The sequence below is a fragment of the Gadus morhua genome, chromosome 19 (genome assembly GCF_902167405.1).
Source record: "Gadus morhua chromosome 19, gadMor3.0, whole genome shotgun sequence".
NCBI classification, from domain to species: Eukaryota; Metazoa; Chordata; class Actinopteri; order Gadiformes; family Gadidae; genus Gadus; species Gadus morhua.
Genome location: NC_044066.1, coordinates 1,654,503 through 1,675,793, shown reverse-complemented (window position 1 = coordinate 1,675,793; position 21,291 = coordinate 1,654,503). Strand labels below are relative to the sequence as shown.

At 46.8% G+C, this 21,291-nt stretch overlaps 1 protein-coding gene across 2 annotated transcripts in view; it reads right to left on the bottom strand.

Annotated features, from left to right (window-relative positions):
* The window catches only part of LOC115532225 (anthrax toxin receptor 2), a 35,462-nt gene that overhangs the window by 10,311 nt on the left and 3,860 nt on the right, over positions 1 to 21,291 (bottom strand). For both annotated transcript variants that reach the window (XM_030341860.1, XM_030341859.1), the window contains 5 exons: positions 21,129 to 21,209; positions 20,365 to 20,425; positions 16,814 to 16,915; positions 15,118 to 15,187; positions 14,718 to 14,796 (listed from right to left, as the gene is read on the bottom strand). In XM_030341860.1, coding sequence (XP_030197720.1) covers positions 14,718 to 14,796; positions 15,118 to 15,187; positions 16,814 to 16,915; positions 20,365 to 20,425; positions 21,129 to 21,209 — 393 coding nt within the window. The remainder of the gene's footprint in view (positions 1 to 14,717; positions 14,797 to 15,117; positions 15,188 to 16,813; positions 16,916 to 20,364; positions 20,426 to 21,128; positions 21,210 to 21,291) is intronic.

Genomic DNA, 21,291 nt, shown 5'->3' with positions numbered 1-21,291 from the left:
TTGGGTCATGTGTTCCTGACTGAAAGAGCCAAATTGTCTGTAATGTTTGAAAATTGGTATAATAAACTTTGATTGCCAGTATATTTGTTCTATTTATTAAATTAGTTAGCTATAGGCCAATTAAGTGACAAGGTTATAATGGTGAAAGTGCATGTTGATATACGTGGCCCTCTGGTAGTGAGGTGAACATTTGTGTGGCCCTCTGGTAGTGAGGTGAACATTTGTGTGGCCCTCCCTTTTATCAAAGCTGCCCATCCCTGGCTTGGATGAACTGGTCCCTGGTGAGCTCTGTCTGTATCGCTGGGGGAATGTGGGCATAAGCCCTCCTGGCTAGAGTTTCAATGTCATTAGCTACAACACGGAGGGGCTCTCCAGGCCGCCTGCGTCTGTTGGAAAGTTCAGAGCGTAGAAGACCGGGCTGTTCACAATGTCCAAAACGTCTCAGTAGAGCCCCAACAAGAGCCTCATAATTATTTCGTTCTTCTGGGCTGAGCAGTAACAGCCATGCCAGTGCGTCGTCTGTAAGGCATAACGCTAGCTGTAGCGCTTTATCATCCTCCGACCAGCCTGCAGCTTGTGACAACAGTACGTATTGGGCATGAAACGCCTGCCAGTCTGCCTTAGCGGAGTACTATGGTGTTTTACATGGGGCCCGGCCGCCCGGCAAGTATAGGCACCGGCACTTTGCCACACAGGCTGCGCATTCTCTCTGCTGTCATGCTTTGGCGGAGCCGACGTGCCAGCGACAAAGCTTCCGTCATGTCCTCGGCTCTGTCAGGGGTCGGTGGAGCTTGTTCACGCGTCGTTAGACATGCGCCTTGCCGTCTCCCTCAAGCGGGCCTTGGTCTCCGCAGCGCGCTCAAACTTCGCACGGGCATAACTGTAGCTCCCCTCCTCCTCCTTAACTTTCAGCCGTGCTCCGCACTCGTGCACCATGTCCGTTGGCAGTACAAACAGCGGCACCTCGTGGTAGGTCCGCTAGCCGGCTAGGCTAATGGCGAACACCGGAGAAAAACCAGTCCGTCGCTTTTAACTTCTGACACCAGTGTAACGCTCTGCCCCCGGGTGGTGCAGCGTTGGACAAGGAGGCGGTGTCTGGCTTGCAATCCTGCTCTTTATTAGGCAAATACAACGGTTATATCCGGTCACTGTTGGCCGTGACCACGCCGTACCTCCAGCCGTAACACAGCTTTACGCCTCGTTTCCACATACGTATGTTTTTCGTGTCCGTGCTTCCGTAAATTTACGGAAGGAGTCGCTAGTGTTTTACGTACGGGCATGAATTTATTTACGGACAAAAGATGTTAGGAGAAATCAGCGGATTGTTTACTCCGGGTAGGAAATGAGTGCCCAAATGAAGGAGTTCAAGTACCTCGGGGTCTTGTTCGCGAGTGAGGGTACTATGGAGCGTGAGATTGGCCGGAGAATCGGAGCAGCGGGGGCGGTATTGCGTTTGCTTTACCGCACCGTTGTGACGAAAAGAGAGCTGAGCCGCAAGGCAAAGCTCTCGATCTACCGGTCGATCTTCGTTCCTATCCTCACCTATGGTCATGAGGGCTGGGTGATGACCGAAAGGACGAGATCGCGGGTACAAGCGGCCGAGATGAGTTTTCTCAGAAGGGTGGCTGGCGTCTCCCTAACTCGGATTAGAGCCGCTGCTCCTTTACTTAGAAAGGAGTCAGCTGAGGTGGTTCGGGTATCTGGTAAGGATGCCCACTGGGCGCCTTCCTTGGGAGGTGTTTCAGGCACGTCCAGTGGGGAGGAGACCTCGGGGAAGACCCAGGACTAGTTGGAGAGATTATATCTCAACACTGGCCTGGGAACGCCTCGGGATCCCCCCGTCAGAGTTGGTCAACGTGGCCCGGGAAAGGGAAGTCTGGGGCCCCCTGCATGAGCTGCTCCCCCCGCGACCCGACCCCGGATAAGCGGACGAAAATGAGATGATGAGATGAATATAGCATACGGCGAAAGTTACATTTTTTGAACGTATATTACGGACATACCGGACAGAAATTTTACGGAGGGGAGGAGTCTCGGAGGAAAAACGGACATTACGGAGAATCACATAGGAATGAATGGACTTTCGGTCGGAGACGGTTGGATCGCATACGAGAATGTACGTATGTGGAAACGAGGCGTTACGCCTCGTTTCCACATACCGTTTCCACGGTATGTCCGTAATATACGTTCAAAAAATGTAACTTTCGCCGTCGTTTTACGGAGATACCGTATGAAAGTTTTTATGTTTTTCACAAAACTTGTAGGATAAGTACCTTGCAGGCCAAACTCCTCAGCGATCTCTTTCCAAGCCTGTTGGTTTTGTTTTTATCTCTGTATATGTCGATCCTCATGTTCCAAAGTACCGGTCTCCTATCCGCTTATCCGGGGTCGGGTCGCGGGGGGAGCAGCTCATGCAGGGGGCCCCAGACTTCCCTTTCCCGGGCCACATTGACCAACTCTGACGGGGGGATCCCGAGGCGTTCCCAGGCCAGTGTTGAGATATATCTCTCCAACTAGTCCTGGGTCTTCCCCGAGGTCTCCTCCCCACTGGACGTGCTTGAAACACCTCCCAAGGAAGGCGCCCAGTGGGCATCCTTACCAGATACCCGAACCACCTCAGCTGACTCCTTTCTAAGTAAAGGAGCAGCGGCTCTAATCCGAGTTAGGGAGACGCCAGCCACCCTTCTGAGAAAACTCATCTCGGCCGCTTGTACCCGCGATCTCGTCCTTTCGGTCATCACCCAGCCCTCATGACCATAGGTGAGGATAGGAACGAAGATCGACCGGTAGATCGAGAGCTTTGCCTTGCGGCTCAGCTCTCTTTTCGTCACAACGGTGCGGTAAAGCGAACGCAATACCGCCCCCGCTGCTCCGATTCTCCGGCCAATCTCACGCTCCATAGTACCCTCACTCGCGAACAAGACCCCGAGGTACTTGAACTCCTTCATTTGGGCACTCATTTCCTACCCGGAGTAAGCAATCCGCTGATTTCTCCTAACATCTTTTGTCCGTAAATAAATTCATGCCCGTACGTAAAACACTAGCGACTCCTTCCGTAAATTTACGGAAGCACGGACACGAAAAACATACGTATGTGGAAACGAGGCGTTATGGTAAACATTGACGCGCTGTCGCGCATTATACTACTTCGTTCCACCACGTAACATGGAGCAAGTGTGCATGTGCGTTCTTGACCAAGTGAGTCATTCTTTCATATTTATATTGCTATTTTGTAGATACAAAAAGTAAGAACAGTACAGTTCACTTATATGTTAAAGTTGTGTCAATAAGTTCCACCTGTTCAAGTGTTGCGCAACTTTACCGTGCATTCACGTCGCAGCGACGATTGCATTCAGATCACGGCCATTACACATGCGCTCATTCGGAGCATTGTAAATCATTTATTATTTCACTGTTGTAGCCAGTACATTTATGTACTTATATTTGGTTGCATTTTGGTTACATTGCAGATGGGGCGGAGTGGGACACTAATAGCCACCGGGAGAATCCTCCCCGGTCCGGCCCTCCCCCCCCGCCAACAACGTTTTTTTTTGTTTGTTTTGTTCAGTAATAAAAAAAAAAAATCGGTAAAAATGAATGATATAATTATTATTAAGAAAATAAAAATGTGTAAAATAGGCCACAGTTCTGCTCTGTGCGGAAGAGAATTGGCACTCCGAGAATTGGCGCACTTCCTTACAAGACCGGTAACCATAGCAACGCCGGTAAACAAAAGCAAGCAACCACGAACTTGCTCGCCTTCTCTGTCTGACGTGTCTTTAGGGTCATGCCATTAGACGTAGGGCCGCTCATATATCCCCCTACATTTCCGAAAATGGACTTGCCCTGCAAGCTGTTTATTGGATAAACACATTTCCCAATCCCAGGAGTCTTTGCTCCATTCTACGTCAATTCAAGAACAAACTAATTAAAGTAAACTGTAGTTCGTTATTATTTATTTATGGCTATGAAAGTTCTGTAACGCCTGACAATGAAGAATTAAATGTAAAGTAAAAAAAAATATATATATTTCCCGGTCGGCTGGCCGACCGGGAAATCTCCCGATCGTCCCGACGGCCACTCCGCCTCTGTTGCAGATACCACACACATTAGACATCCCTAATCCTGTATGCACCTGAATCTACATAAAGACCCTGAAACCTATCTCGGCCTAAGCTACTCCTTACAAGAGCTACTCATTACAAGGGTCCCGCTGTGGATCGAGCAATCCACCCTTATCTCAGATAACATTAAATCCTTCAATTACCAACATTGGTCCTTCGAACCGAAAAGCTTCATCCACAGCGACAAAATGGCAGAAACGGAGGGAGAAGCAGCCCCAGATGGGGTCAAGGCAGGACAAGAAAGGAGAAGACAGCTCCCACTACACCTTCCAGCATATGAAATTACTCTCCCTAAATCATTGCTAGCATTTACAATTCCCCTCGGCACTGTCGATAGAGCGCAGGGGAACATACTGAGCACCGACACATATCAGCTGCTGTCTTACAGCGATCAGGTCGAACCTGCCACATCTAGAGACCAGCTAGACAACTGCTCCAAATCAGCAGTAAGCTGATAATAATCAGGGAATTATGACTACAACCATTCAGAGTGCAGCTCAGTAGTTATTGGCAGCTGCTCAGCCGCATTGCATCACGCATCATTCCACAAGCTCTATAATAGCTCCAATCAATCTGGTTTTGTCCATCAGCAAATACGGATCCCAGCTCAGGCAATGCAGCATCCACTAGCCCAGCAGACTCCATCTGATCTACCAGACCCGGGCTCCAGAGCCGTTCTACCAGACCCGGGCTCCACAGCTGTGGAGCCGTTGTGACCGCACCGCATATGTATCAGCTTCCACGTCAGTGGCTCAGCCAACCTACTACACGCCACCAGCGGAACCTGTCCAGCACAGGCATTACCCCCTCCAGTCTCGTCTATACTGCCTGCCCATCAGCTACTACCCACGATGCCATCAGCTTTTCAGCTAATGCCTGGGATGTCCCAGCCACCTGCAGCCTATCATGAACTCCCTCGGTGGCAACCAGTGCCTGTGCCAGCCCTCCCTAACCTGGTAAACGACAGCGAGAGAGAGTTCCCAGATCTGAAAATGGCTCTGGACTATCTCTTAAATTCCCATGCTGAATTGTCCGAGCACTATAAATATAGGGTACTAATGGACCACTTGAAGCTAGACGAGGCTATACTGATAGCATAGTGATGTCGTCATTACCCCCAGCCTTATATTGCAGCAATGCTGGCCCTGCAGCGGCAATATGGGCAACCACACCAGCTGGCACAGAGCGAAATTGCGGCTATCCTGAACACCCCAGATTTCAGGGCTGGCGATTCAAAAGCGTTTCAGACCTTTGCCCTCAGCGTGAACCTCCTAGTAGGTATGCCGATGTCTCTCGAAGGCCCCAACGGCACAGAACTGATGTCCACAGCTCATGCAGATCGGCTTCTGAGTAAGCTCCCGAAGTACTCCAGGGACAGCTTCATCGAACACCTGCAGGTGTGGGGTAGGATCCAAACCAACAGCCTTAACGCCTACAACCTATGTGACCTTTCAGAGTGGCTTAAGGTCAAAGCCGAAGCCCAACGACTGTCGTCCAAAATGGTACAGCGCCATCACTCTGAGAAGCCATCAGCCCCCCCGAAATGACAGACTGCCTGCCCAGAGGCCGAACAACCAGCAGGTATCCATTTACCATGGCTCTGACAAGCCAAGAACCAGCAGCCAGCCCGGTAAGACAGCTCAAATTACGTTTATGCGGCTCTGCATCTTCTGTCAAAGCGTTGACCATTACCTTTAGACAATGACCTGAAATCATTAATCACACTCCTGATCAAGTGGAGAAATGGCTGACGGATGATAAACGTTGCAGGAGGTGCGGTCGCACTAACCATGGGCCAGAAGCATGCACCTTGAAGAAGCCCTGTGGGGAATGCAACAAGCTACATCTTGGGGTTCTGCATTGCGTCGCAAAACCAGGGTCCAAGCCTTTTCCTCGTCAGCCCTCTGAACAGAACGACACTCAACCACTCCCACCAAGGGAGACAAGTCCACCTGAAAGTAGTGCCTGTCCTAGTCAGGAACGGAAGAAGATCACTTAATACGTACGCCATCCTTGATGACGGTGCCGAGTGTACAATTATCTTAACTGCTGCTGTTCAGCATCTAAATCTCAGGGGCAAGGAGGAGTCCTTAGCCTTCAGGACCATCTGCCACGACGTCGCTCACCTTACTAGCTCATCTGTTGACTTCCACATGTCATCATTGGCCCAACCGGGAGAGAGACACCTCATCAGAGGTGCTTTTACAGCTAGCCGCCTAGCCCTGGCTGAACATTCGTACCCTGTGACCGCCCTGCAGAAGTGCTACCGCAATCTTAGGGGGATTCCACTCCCTAATTATACCCGCCTTATTGCAAGCAAGGAACATGCCAGGTTGGGCCCCAGCGGTGGACCTGCAGCAGTCCATACACAGCTCGGCCGGGCTCTCCAGGGACCAGATGGTCTCACACCCCGTCCAGTACCGACTCAACAATGTCTGTTAACATCCTTTGGGCCAATAACAGAGGATCTCTACCAACTTGTGGAACATCGCTGGCAGCTCGATGTCCTCCCATTAAAATGTGAGAAGCCGATCACACGATCACGGCACAACCAAGAAGCCGTGAACATCTTGGAATCCCGGACCAAAAGGGTCCAAGTTGGGGACGCTCTTCGACATGCTTCACCACTGCTAGGCATCAAGAAAGCTCCATTGCTGAGAACCAGCGAAGAAGCAGTCATGGCAAACCTCCGTAGTACGGAAAGGAAATATTGGCGAAGGACCCAGTCAATGCTCAGCTCTACAAGCTGAAATCCAGCAGCTCATTGAGGCAGGGTGCATTGTCAAGCTAAACCCAGAGGAGCCAGGGGAGTTGAGGAGCAGCATCTTCTGTAGCCGCACCACAACAAGTCCAGTACCGACCACACCTGACACTGCCCAGATTACATCCTGGAGAGACTTGGTCAAAGCAGTCCTTGCACGGGGGGGCGGCGCCTGATTCCACCTTACCTGGACCAGTTGAAGTTGAGGGTATTCTCAATGTGAAACCATTGGGGTACATTTCATTGGACATAGCGGACCCTGGCCCAGTAACACCAAGCACGTTGCTCATGGGGCGACGGGATGCCTCCCTGCCGCAAGAAACCTATGATTCCAATCTCCTTACCGAGAGGCGCTGGCGCCACAACCAAATGGTGGCTGACCACTTCTTGTCACTGTTCGTTCGCCATTACATGCCAGCCCTTCAAGTGCGCCAGAAGTGCAAGAAACCTACCAAAAACCTGGCCAAGGACATGTTGGTGATGACAGCTGACCCTCAACTGCCGCACGCTCATTGGCCAGTCGGGAGGGTGGTCAAGCTGATAGCCAGTGCAGATGGCTGTATCAGATAGACAGAGGTCAAAGTGAAGGACCGGATCTACCTACGCCCTCTCGCCCGTCTGGTCCAACGACCAGGTATTCCAGATGACAAGGTGCAAGAAGCAACGGTGACGACGTCGGGAATTCAACGGGTTCTCTGCATAATAGTTGCACAAATCTGGGGGCGGCTTTTCTGAATTCCCGTATGTATTTGTCTGATTTGGTAATCCTGTCAGGCAGATAGTAATGCGCCCTTACCACTAGGTGGGGTCCTTTTCCTTTGGTAAACATTAGGGCTGTAACGATACGCGTATCGAAACCGAAATCGCGACACCCAAAGCCACGAACCTGTCTCGCGGTGTGAGAAGGCAGAAGCGCGATACGCCCTTCCTAACTATCCGGTCAAATTGTCCGATTGAAATTTGCTAATAATTGTCTAAATAATAGTCTGCTGACACCGCCCCCTCTTATCGATGCCGTAAGTATGCGACGAGATGCCCTCGCTGTGATGACAGCTCTCCGTGGCTACGGAGGATTGCATTTCTCCACAGCCGTCGAAGTCCTCATATGCGATATGAACGACATTTATCCAGAGTGGGCCAAGCGCGAAAAAAATTGCCTGTGTGATCCCTGTTTCTATTGTTTTGTGTGATTTGACCGGCTGTTTGTCTGCTTATAGGTCGGAATGAAGCGGCCACCGATTATTGACAGGATGGATACTTTATTCTACCTGACTCGTTCGCTTCTTCACTAGACACACACGCTACCGCTCACTCTCCTCGCTCGTCCACTCACTCGCTGACGTCACTCACACACACACATACGCATACTGCCATTCTCGCGCACACACATACGCTACTCGTAACACATGCCTCGTTATTGCGACGTTCATGTTAGGCGTTCAACTTTTCCATCTATTGAATGTTAGGCTATTAAACATGTTGCATTCTATACGGCCTGATTATGTCATTATTTAAGCTACATAGCCTAATAAGAAGCGCTAATAGGATATTTGACTAAACCAACCAAACTAGTTGAGGGTTTTTGCCTACCTGCAAGCATCCTCCAACTGCAATCTTTGGTTATTTATTTATTTATTTAGCTATTCTTTAATAGTATTCTTTCTGTTCAAATCTGTTCAGTGTTCCAAATTATTTCTTATTAAATGTTACATTAAGTTAATTGTTATACAAGTGTTGTTTAAATAAAATGCTTTTGAAATTTAAAAAAAATCGTGGGATGTATCGAACCGTGGGTCGAAAATTGTGATACAAACCGAATCGTGAGTTGGTGTATCGTTACAGCCCTAGTAAACATTGACGCGCAGTCGCGCATTATGCTACTTCGTTCCACCACGTGTGCATGTGCGTTCTTGACCAAGTGAGTCATTCTTTGATATTTATATTGATATTTTGTAGATACAAAAAGTAAGAACAGTACAGTTCACTTATATGTTAATGTTGTGTCAATAAGTTCCACCTGTTCAAGTGTTGCGCAACTTTCACGTCGCAGCCGCGTTTACATTCAGATCACGGCCATTACACATGTGCTCATTCAGAGCATTGTAAATCATTTATTATTTCATTGTTGTAGCCAGTTCATTTATGTACTTATATTTGGTTGCATTTTGGTAACATTGCAGATACCACACACATTTGACATCCCTAATCCTGTATGCACCTGAATCTACATAAAGACCCTGAAACCAATCTCTGCCTACGCTACTCCTTACAAGAGTCCCGCTGTGGATCGAGCAATCAACCCTTATCTCAGATAACATTACATCCTACAATTATCAACACATATGGTGCTTGAGTCGTTTGACGAACGTTTGGAGAACATGTCGGAATCGTTGGCACGAGCATAGATATATATAGAACACATATCTATGGGCACGAGCACCCCAGACCAAGAAAACATGGATAAGAGGAAGAGGTCCGAACTGGAGGATGACTCTCTGGTAAGTTTAAGAATGTGATGCTATGGTAACTAGTGGTGCAACGGTTCACGGGTTTCCCGTGATCCGTACGGATCAACCATCACGGTTCGGGACGCAAGTGATCCGCGGATCAGCTGATAAAAAAAAAAAGTTGTGCGTTGACGTGATCAGCGCATGTTTAGAGGACAATTCCGGTATCAACAACATCATCAAGTATCATAGCGAAACACAGTTTCTGTCGTGTTTTATTTGGCGTTCCGTAAATCCCATTGAAACGTAAACCGGAACCGGAACCGGATGTGTTTAGGTTTGGTTGTAGTCTTTTCGCTCGGTTCGCCGTATCAACAGTAGGGCTAGAACCGAGCGAAAAGACTACAACCAACCCCCCTTGCAACGAGCAATGAGTCTCCGAACCGAAATCAATGGATTTACAAAACGCCAAATAAAATACCACAGAAACTGTGTTTCGCTGCCAAACAAAAAAAAAAGAAGATAAGGATGTCTGCATTGCCTTGGGAGATTGTAGAATCTAAACTCTCCCCAGGCAATGCAGACATCCTGAATTGTAAATCCAGGTTTAGGGATTATTTACTATCCTATCCATGTTAAAAAGAAGAAGGAATAATGCCTCAGATTGCAAATTTTTTAAATATTGACCATGCTTAAAGGAAGCAGGATTATTACCTAATTTTTCACTTTATTTTGTTTTTACACAGTTGAAGATTTTATATAAAGTCACATTTGTCTTGTTATCTTTATTGTTGTTGTTGATCCGAAAATGATCCGACCCGTGACTCAAAAACCGTGACCCGATCCGAACCGTGAGCTTTGTGATCCGTTGCACCCCTAATGGTAACGGTAGCTGGTTCTAGCTAGCTAGCTGTTTGCTATCGAACTTTTTTGGCTTACATTACTTTCTTTCAGAGGCTTTGGCGTTCTACATTTGAGCTAACGTTTAGCTTATGCTATCATATGAAACTAGGTAACCAAACTTATCTACTTCTAACTGTTGTGTCATGAATCCATGTCTAGATGGCTTAATGCTTATTGTAACCTGTCTGCTAACTGTCTATTGTGGTCAATGTTCTTTGTGTTTCTTTACAGTAACAAGAAAAATCAGCCAGAAGAATTCTCAACTATCCCCTTAAGGCTGGTTCAGACTACACGGGGTAGAGCTACCTCATCCCTCTGTTCTCATATGTGTTCATTTGTATATGTGATGCTTAAATGATAGCTTAACCCTTATAAGGTGTTCGGGTCTGTGGGACCCGTTTTCAGTTTTTAGCATTATAAAAGTGATACAAATAATTATTTTTTTGAACTAAGATTCATTGGCTTTGGCTCATTTTCTGTGAGGAACATGAATCAGAAAACATTTTCAATGACCCCCCCTGTATACCCCCCCATCACATTTATATTACACACAGGGTGTTCGGGTCCAGTGGACCCGGAGCTGTTGTAAGTGTGGAAATCATAGGTTCTGTGCACCCTCATTTTCCCTTCTTCCTCTCTCTCTGTGTGTGTGTGTGTGTGTGTGTGTGTGTGTGTGTGTGTGTGTGTGTGTGTGTGTGTGTGTGTGTGTGTGTGTGTGTGTGTGTGTGTGTGTGTGTGTGTGTGTGTGTGTGTGTGTGAGAGAGAGAGGGGGAAAGAGAGAGGGGGAAAGAGTAAAGCAGGTGAATGGGCCCTTGGTGAGCACCCACAGTGTGCACCCACTGTTCCCGCACAAGGTTGCAAAATTGGAGCACCCAACACTATCAAGCTTGGGGACCTGACACTATAAAAAAGCTCTGTCAGCGTGGTTCCATACCACAACTGATCAAGATGGCAAAGCGATTCTCTGTTCAGACTGCCCTACAGTTGATATTTGAAGAGACAGAGGGTTTTGATGGTGATGCAGAGGAAATAGTTTCGGAAAGTGAGGATAACATTTCAGAGTCTGACACCGAGTTTGAAGAGGAGGATGAGCATCAGCCAGCTCCGAAACGTAAAAGAGCCTCAGGACTAGCCCTTCTGCAGCCAGGACAAGCCTGCGAGTAGCAAGCCCCAGGACCATCCCGTGATCAGCCAGGACCAGCCCGCAAGCAGCCAGCCCCAGGACCATCCCGTGAGCAGCCAGGACCAGCCCGTGAGCAGCCAACCCCAGGACCAACCCGCGAGTAGCCAGCCCCAGGACCAGCCCACGAGCAGCCAGCCCCAGGACCAACCCGCGAGCAGCCAGCCCCAGGACCAACCCGCAAGCAGCCAGCCCCAGGAACAACCCGCAAGCAGCCAGCCCCAGGACCAACCCGCAAGCAGCCAGCCCCAGGACCATCCCGCAAGCAGCCAGCCCCAGGACCAACCCGCAAGCAGCCAGCCCCAGGAACAACCCGCAAGCAGCCAGCCCCAGGAACAACCCGCAAGCAGCCAGATGTAGGACCAGCCCGTCAGCCAAAAAGAAACGCTGTGAAGTGTGTGGACCCATGATGGACAGAAAAACACAATATACATGCAACCAGTGCAAAAAATACATATGCAATACACACACAGTGAGACTCTGCCCCTCATGTGTGGTATAGTCTGATATACGTATAATGGCCGTGTTCAAAGGCTTTAATGTGTTGTTCAGACAGATGTTATTGAGTATGTTTCAGTTTCTAATGATGTTGATTATTTCCCAGTTATGCCTGTTTTATGAGGCATTTCCTTATTTTGTTGCATTTTTATACAAAAAGAAACAAAAACGAGTGGCACCTCTATTCATAAATGTGATTTAACAAAGGTAAAGTGAACACATTTAACATATGTGTGGTTTATATTACTTGCAATTGGGATGAAGTAACCATCTGGTGAGTATTTAAAAAAAAAAGCGTGAGTATGTTGAATTAAAAGGCAATGGGTCCACCAGACCCAGCAGCACCTCCTGTGTAACAAAAACACGAACACCCTATGAGGGTTAATGGGACACCTCTCACACGTACGATTACAAACAGGCAGTTTACCCCTACAGAGCTGCATGTCCCTAAGAAGATCTGTCCCTGATTCCCCTTGTTGGATCACAGTTTGAATCACTTTGGCTCGATTCTCCAATGAGAATGTTTCTTTTCAAAACAATAATTTTAAATCTCCGAACAAGGAGTTACTTGTTCACACCAGATTCAGATTTTTTCTTTCACTTCAGCAAATTGCACATGTTTTTTTGCATGAGTGCAAGTACACTAGTCTACAGTTTGATCAATAACCACAGGCACATGACCTGCTGAGCAAAACTGATCCGTTGATTTTCAGTGAAATTGTCATATTCTTCAAAACTTTTAAACATTCTTTCATCATGTGAGCCATTACAATCAAAATTATCCATTCTCTCTCTCGGTCGTCCTCAGACGAGCTTCCATCGGAGTCTCCAATCCTCTCGGTTCTCCATACACCCGGCCAGCTCTGAAGAACTTTCAGCTCCCGCATCTTTCTTAAGCACGTCCACGTACGTTAGCGCGGAACGTCCTCGCGATCGATGCCCGCACGTTGGTTCCCACAGGACCAGCCTGCTGGCCGGGAGCTCCCGATGTCTGTGGCAGTGGCCGGCCAGCTTCATCCTCCTGGATGCTACCTTCTGGTTGAGCCTCGGCAGCCGCCCGTACAGATCCTTGTTGGTAATGTGGGCATTCTGGTCTACATTCAGCACTGCTCGTAGCATCCTGGTGTAGCACCCATCCAAGGACTTCTGCAGGGTGGGCGTCAGGGTCCAGCTTTCGCAGCCATACAGGAGGACGGACTCCACAGTGGCATGAAATAGGCTCAGCTTTATGCGACGGGGGAGATTTGAGCGCCACACGCTTGACATAACATTCAGGGCTCTCCACGCCATTGCCTTCCTGACCTTAAGGTCTTGTTCTGTGGAGTTTACCCAGGAACCCAGGTATTTGAAGTCATTGACCTCTTGCAAAGAGCTGCCTTCTGATGTTGTAATCGGCAGATGGTCTGTGCAGATGTTATAGGTGATTACCTTAGTCTTCTTTATGTTCAGTCTGAGGCCAACCTTAGCACATTCCACCTCTACTCTGTTCAGGAGTTTCTGTGCCTGCTCCACGCGGTCAGACACCAGGCAGATGTCATCTGCGTAGTCTAGGTCTGCCAGGGCTACAGCAGGGCTTCTTCTAGACTTCCTTGGTGTGATTGTGAAGCCCAGCTCCTGCTCCCGCCCGTTGATGGCTTTCCTGAGCGCGTAGTCAAGGGCTATGATAAAGAGGAAGGGGGCAAGAGTGTCCCCCTGCTGCACCCCTGCCAGAATGTCGAACTCCTCGCTGATGCCATCTGGGGTTACCACCTTGGCTCTTGTATATATATATACATTGTATAGAGCTGGCCCACATAACCTGTTTATGAACACATAAAGAACTTCACAGCCTTGAACAGCAAAGACATGCTGGTGGAGGAGGTGGAGGAGTGTGTGGTGGTGCTTTGGGGTTGGTGGTTGTTTAGAGGAAGACAAAAAAGAATAAGAGGGGTTCACAGAAAATGGAGGTGAAAATAGAGGCTTTCCAGTAAATGGAAAACAGTTTTGTCAAGTTAATGTAATGTAAAAATAATAAATGTACCTTATAGTGCTGCCACGATTAGTCGACTTAGTCTACGTAATCGACCATGAAATATGTCAACGGCAATTTTATAGTCAACTAGTTGTTTTACTATTGACCGCCTATTTGACCGTCTATTTGTTCAGATGGCAATGGGCTGCAGCTCAATTGCATTTAAAGCTACAGACACCAGAAATAGTACATTCTGAAAGGGACTGAAACAGAGGGGAATAGCAGTAGGCAATATTTTTTTTCCTAAAACTATTTCCAGCAAATAGCTTCAAAAACGTGTTTTCTGGAACTCATATACTATGTTTACTTATCGGTGAGCTAGTCTGTACTATTAACTCTTGAGAAGTACAATGACTGTCTTTGGATGTAAAACAGGCCACTTAGACTTTGGAAGTAATGTTCCGCCATGCACGCAAGCAGCATAGCTGCGTGCCTGCCTGCTTTCAGCGCGATTCATTATCGACACATTTAAGTTATTTTATGTTTCGGCCCTTCAGTTTAGTGAAAAATAAAAATGAAATGGACAGAATGAAATAAAAAACACTTGATTAATCGACTAATCCAAACATTTGGTGAAACATCAGTTGTTAGAAAATTAGTAGTTAGTTTCAGCAAGGCACTACAGAATACATACGCAGATACATAGAGAATGGACCTATCGTTGAAGTCTGGGTCTACAAAGCTAAGTTTGATGCAGAAATGCAATCAGTTCGATAATTAAGTGTCTTGCTTGGTATTCTTACTTTGATATAAATAAATTAGAATATGTTGTTACTAGTTTTGCGTTACTTACACATGCTGTTGCGTGGATGATGAAGGGACTGGTGATGTAGGATTCTCCGTTGTTTAGGCTGATCAATACTTCCATAGATCTGTTAATATGAATACATTAGGCTGATCAATACATCTATAAATCTGTTAATATTTATAAATCAGGCTGATCAATACATCTAAAGATCTGTTTATAGTAGGTAAATACATTAGGCTGATCAATACATCAGTAAATGATGCAAGATGAAGGTTTTTTGAAGTACTGGGTACAAAGCCAGCCCAGAACAACAACTGATCTGCTGATAGACCCTCGCAGACCACCCAGGCTGTTTATACACAGCCCTTATCACACTCCCCCCATTATGAGTGTGTGTGTGTGTGTGTGTGTGTGTGTGTGTGTGTGTGTGTGTGCGCATACGTACTCGCTAAGCTCCTGCAGTCCGGGAGCTTCACACAGTAAATGGTCACCATTGGCGATCATATTTACCCTCTCTTTGAGAGAGAGAGAGAGAGAGAGAGAGAGAGAGAGAGAGAGAGAGAGAGAGAGAGAGAGAGAGAGAGAGAGAGAGAGAGAGAGAGAGAGAGATACAAATAGACGGAGAGAGAGATACAGAGAGAGGGAAAGAGACAGCAAGAGAGAGATACAGAGAGAGGGAAAGAGACAGCAAGAGAGAGAGAGAGAGAGAAAACAACATGTCTTAAACATGGATGAGATTGAGCATTATGAACACATTCTGATTCTCCTACTGATTCTTCTAGTAGGTTCTGTGTTTGCTGAATGGTTTCGACTTGAATGTTTGACCATTCAGATGGTGCATCTGAGGAAAGGAGATTAATAACATATTTTGTAAACAAAGAACATTAGACTGAGTGACCGGGACTTCCGGTCCTCTCCCGCCAAATTAGACCAATCACATCGCAGGCCCTCCAGCAGCCGCACCCCGCCTCATAATGACTACTTTGTTCTCTCTCAGAACACAAGCTGCTGTCTGGCGGCTGGCTGCAGTTTATTTTGGTCTAAAATGAGCCTCATTCTCCACTGGACCAGAGATACCTACTGTACACACGACGTAACATTACAGTAGACCAGAGAGACCTATTGAACACATGACCGTAACATTACAGTAGAGACAAGATAAATGTACTGTACCCATGACCGTAACATTACAGTTAGACCAGAGAGACCTATTGTACACATTACCGTAACATTAGATTAGAGACCAGAGAGACCTATTGTACACATTACCGTAACATTAGATTAGAGACCAGAGAGACCTATTGTACACATTACCGTAACATTAGACTAGAGACCAGAGAGACCTATTGTACACATTACCGTAACATAACAGTTAGACCAGAGAGACCTATTGTACACATTACCGTAACATTAGATTAGAGACCAGAGACCTATTGTACACATTACCGTAACATTAGATTAGAGACCAGAGAGACCTACTGCACACTTGAACGTAACATTACAGTAGAGACCAGAGAAATGTACTGTACACTTGAACGTAACATTACAGTTAGACCAGAGAGACCTACTTTACACATGACCATTTGATTACAGTTGGATCAGAGAGACCTACTGTACACATGACCGTAACATTACTACACATAATTGGTAGTGCAAGGCTCCAGAACAGCTACTGGCTTTAAGATGTGCAGTCATTGAGTTGTGTCATTCCAGTCCTGTTGGTGTACGACATCAAACTTGGGGAATGTATGTATCATATACTATTGTTGTTTGACATCACAGTTCTGGTAGAATATACATTGCACAAAGTGGTGTATGACATCATACTAGGGTTGTGTATGATATTGTAGTGTCTTCACTTAATGGTGGTGTATGACATTGTGTCTGTCTCTAAATTAAATGTATTATTATTATTATTATTATTATTATTATTACTTACTGGTGGTGTATGACCTCAAAGTGTCTGTACTTACTGGTGGTATATGACATCATGGTGTCTGTACTTATGGATGGTGTATGACATCAGTGTCTGTACTCACTGGTGGTGTATGACATCATAGTGTCTGTACTTACGGGTGGTGAATGACATCACAGTGTCTGTACTTACTGGTGATGTATGACCTCATGGTGTCGGTACTTACGAGGGGGGAGCTTGTTGATGGTTAGAAGGCAGAAGCGACCAGCTGCCTCAGTTCTCTTGGCTCCACTAACAACACTCCCTCCGAGCACAATGTGGAAGGACTCTGGTAGAGGGAGGGAGAGAGGGAGGGGGAGGGAGAGAGACAGAAAGAGAGAAACCAAACAGAGAGACTATGTTTACTCAACGTTAATGCAATTTCCTGTTCTCATCCACCTGTTTCTACAAGTGGATTAGACTGCGTCCTTAACAACATCTTATTAAAATGTGCTGTGTTCCAATATCCATATTATCCATAATCACTATATTTAGTTTGAGGACATAGGGAGTTCCAATTACGCCTCGTTTCCACATACGTATGTTTTTCGTGTCCGTGCTTCCGTAAATTTACGGAAGGAGTCGCTAGTGTTTTACGTACGGGCATGAATTTATTTACGGACAAAAGATGTTAGGAGAAATCAGCGGATTGCTTACTCCGGGTAGGAAATGAGTGCCCAAATGAAGGAGTTGAAGTACCTCGGGGTCTTGTTCGCGAGTGAGGGTACTATGGAGCGTGAGATTGGCCGGAGAATCGGAGCAGCGGGGGCGGTATTGCGTTCGCTTTACCGCACCGTTGTGACGAAAAGAGAGCTGAGCCGCAAGGCAAAGCTCTCTATCTACCGGTCGATCTTCGTTCCTATCCTCACCTATGGTCATGAGGGTTGGGTGATGACCGAAAGGACGAGATCGCGGGTACAAGCGGCCGAGATGAGTTTTCTCAGAAGGGTGGCTGGCGTCTCCCTAACTCGGATTAGAGCCGCTGCTCCTTTACTTAGAAAGGAGTCAGCTGAGGTGGTTCGGGTATCTGGTAAGGATGCCCACTGGGCGCCTTCCTTGGGAGGTGTTTCAGGCACGTCCAGTGGGGAGGAGACCTCGGGGAAGACCCAGGACTAGTTGGAGAGATTATATCTCAACACTGGCCTGGGAACGCCTCGGGATCCCCCCGTCAGAGTTGGTCAATGTGGCCCGGGAAAGGGAAGTCTGGGGCCCCCTGCATGAGCTGCTTGAGCGACCCGACCCCGGATAAGCGGATAGGAGACCGGTACTTTGGAACATGAGGATCGACATATACAGAGATAAAAACAAAACCAACAGGCTTGGAAAAAGATCGCTGAGAAGTTTGGCCTGCAAGGTACCCAGCCTACAAGTTTTGTGAAAAACATAAACACTTTCATACGTTATCTCCGTAAAACGACGGCGAAAGTTAAATTTTTTGAACGTATATTACGGACATACCGGACAGAAATTTTACGGAGGGGAGGAGTCTCGGAGGAAAAACGGACATTACGGAGAATCACATAGGAATGAATGGACTTTCGGTCGGAGACGGTTGGATCGCATACGAGAATGTACGTATGTGGAAACGAGGCGTTAAGATCGGGGCAAAAAGAAGTGTACTGAAAAGACCCGGATAGTGTACTCTAAACGGTCAAACCGCGGAGTGCGGATCGATGCACACTTTTCGTACTCAACGGCAGCCATCTTAGATACGTAGCGTAAGAGGCGGCGCCAGGTTGAGCGAACGTCGGTGCATTTACCACATAGCCTGCATTAATGGATTCATTTTGTAATTGTATAGCTTTTATAGCTTTTTATAGCTACTATGCATAAAGAGTTCACCGTTCAAAGCGGGATGTTTATTGCGGGGGAGGAGCCGCGGCGGCAGTCGCGATCACGATTTCCGGTTCGTGCACCACAGAGTATTCGATTGGGAACGACACTGACATCTGAGAATCAGCGCACTTAGTGGCCCTCATTTATCAAACGAGCGTACGACAGAAAACGTGCGTAAAATGGACGTACGCTAATTTCAACGTTGAGCTTGGCATTTATCAATTTGAACGTGAGCGCAGGCTGCGATGAAATCTCACGGCAGGTCTGAGCTCGTGTACGCAAGTTTTTTTGGCGCAACATACGGGTATTTCAATGATGAATAGTGCAGCACAAGTAGCCCATGTTCAACATCTGTATTAATTACTAAATAAATTGGAATTAGCCCAGCCGTTCAAACAATTACAATCAAGTCAGGCCTAATTAAAAACAGTATTGCTATGAAAATAATTAGAATGTGACAGGTGAAATGTTTATTCAGCTGTCTATATTAACAGGAGCTTTGCCAAAGAGGTGGTCGTGTCTCAGCGATGGCAGATCTGGCTCTTTTAAGGACCTCAACGCACAGACGAGAGAGAGAGTTTTTCGACACCGCGCCGAATTTTTTAAGGAGGGCGATGAATGGCTCTTGAGTCGTTTTCGTCTCCCAAAGCATCTCCTGATGGAGCTATGCAATGCTTTGGAGCCACAGTTAAGGCGAGAAACTAGGCGATCAAACGCAATACCTGTGCAGGTTTGCTCTACCTTGGGATCTTTGGCCACCGGGATCTTGCAGCGGGAGATCGGGGACAGGTCTGCTATTTCCCAGCCAAGTATTAGCCGAACCATGCCAGCAGTTTTTGCAGCTATAATGTCCCTCTCCGAACGTTATATTAAATTCCCATATAATAACGATAAGCAAACTGGAATCAAACGGGATGTTTATGCTATTGCTATAGGTTTCCAAATGTGATTGGTGCGGTTGATTGTACCCATGTGCGTATGAACCATCTATTAATGATTACGCGTACATCAACCGCAAAAGCTACCATTCAGTTAATGTTCCGATTATTTGCGATGCCAGAATGTCAATCCTGAACATGGTAGCCCGATGGCCTGGGGGCACGCACGATTCTTTTATTTTCCAAAATAGCAACGTTGGGCATCGTCTACATCAGGGCGCACTACATGGTCAGAGTCATCTCGGTGAGTTACGCTGCAGTCGCACTGCACCGGCCTCCTCCCGTGTTGCGGCTTCACAGCCGCAACACGTTTTTTGGTGCTGAGCTTCATGTCGGACCATTTTTTCTTCACCTTATTCGGAATGAAATAACTTTAACGGAATGCAAACAATAGCATATATGTGAAATGTTTTAAGCTGGATAACAGAAGTTGTACATTTAATTTATTATTTAATTAATTTAATTAACAAACCTCTTCCGTAGCCCGACGAACATTGGAAACACTATTCACTGCAACAGTTATTTCCTTCCATATAGCATTCTTTTGCTGGCCTTTAATGCCAGCTATAGGCTACCAAATAAAACCAGACGGTTTGCATCCACCAGAGCGTCTCCATTTGGGTCTCGAAAAATTCCTCTATTTTACCGTTGGACGTTTCTCCATGTCGTAAAAGTTAGGGGCGAGACTTCTGAAGACGTGCTTTTATATGGGCGTGTTACGTTAATTACGATCGATCTCAGCCGCCGTATTTATCAACACCAAGATCCTTCGTACGCTGGGATTGGTGTGATACGAAGGTTTCGTACATCTCACGTGGGTCCTATCGTGAGATGAATCATGCGTTCAGATTTGCGCTCATTTCTACGTTTGTTTGATAAATGAGGGCCAGTGAGTGTGGATAGTATACTACGTTTAAGTGTACTCATGGAAGTATGGGTATCGGAACAGTGTACAGTGTCTCACCATTAATACACACACTGGTAGGCTCTATCCGGAAGATCTGTCTGCACGACTGGTCCAGAACCTGGTCATATACTAGAGTCATCACATCACATCCCACTTCCAAATCACATCCCACTGCCACATCACATCCCACTACCAAATCACATCTCACTACACATCACATCCCACTACCACATCACATCCCAGTACCACATCAAATCCCACTACCACATCACATCCCAATACCACATCACATCCCACTATACATCACATCCCACTACCACCTCACATCCCACTACAACATCACATTCCACTACCATATAACATCCCACTATCACATCCCACTAACACATCACATACCACTACCATATAACATTCCTCTACCACATCACATCCCACTGACATATCACATCCCACTACCATATAACATCCCAGTACCAAATCACATCCCACTACACATCACATCTCACTACTACATTACATCACATCCCACTACTACATCACATCCCACTACATCACATCCCGCTACATATCACATCCTACTACCACATATATCCCAGTACCACATCACATCCCACTACCACATCACATCCCGCTACACATCACATCCTACTACCACATCACATCCAACTACCACATCACATCCAACTACCATATCACATCCCACTACACATCACATCCCACTACCATCTGACATCACACGCATGCAACGCACAACACTATAAATATGTGTTATATGTATATATTGGCTGGAAGACATATTCTGTGATGTAATTGCTGCTCACCGTGGAAACGACGTCTCCGAGGCCGTGGAAGCCGTTGAGAACAGGAAACACGTGATTGGGTCCGTCGGCGATCTCCACCAGCTGGGACCAACATGAACGACACGCTAGACCTCAGACAGTCAATGAACCAATGCATGTTGTCATATTTTTTGTTGTAAATGGG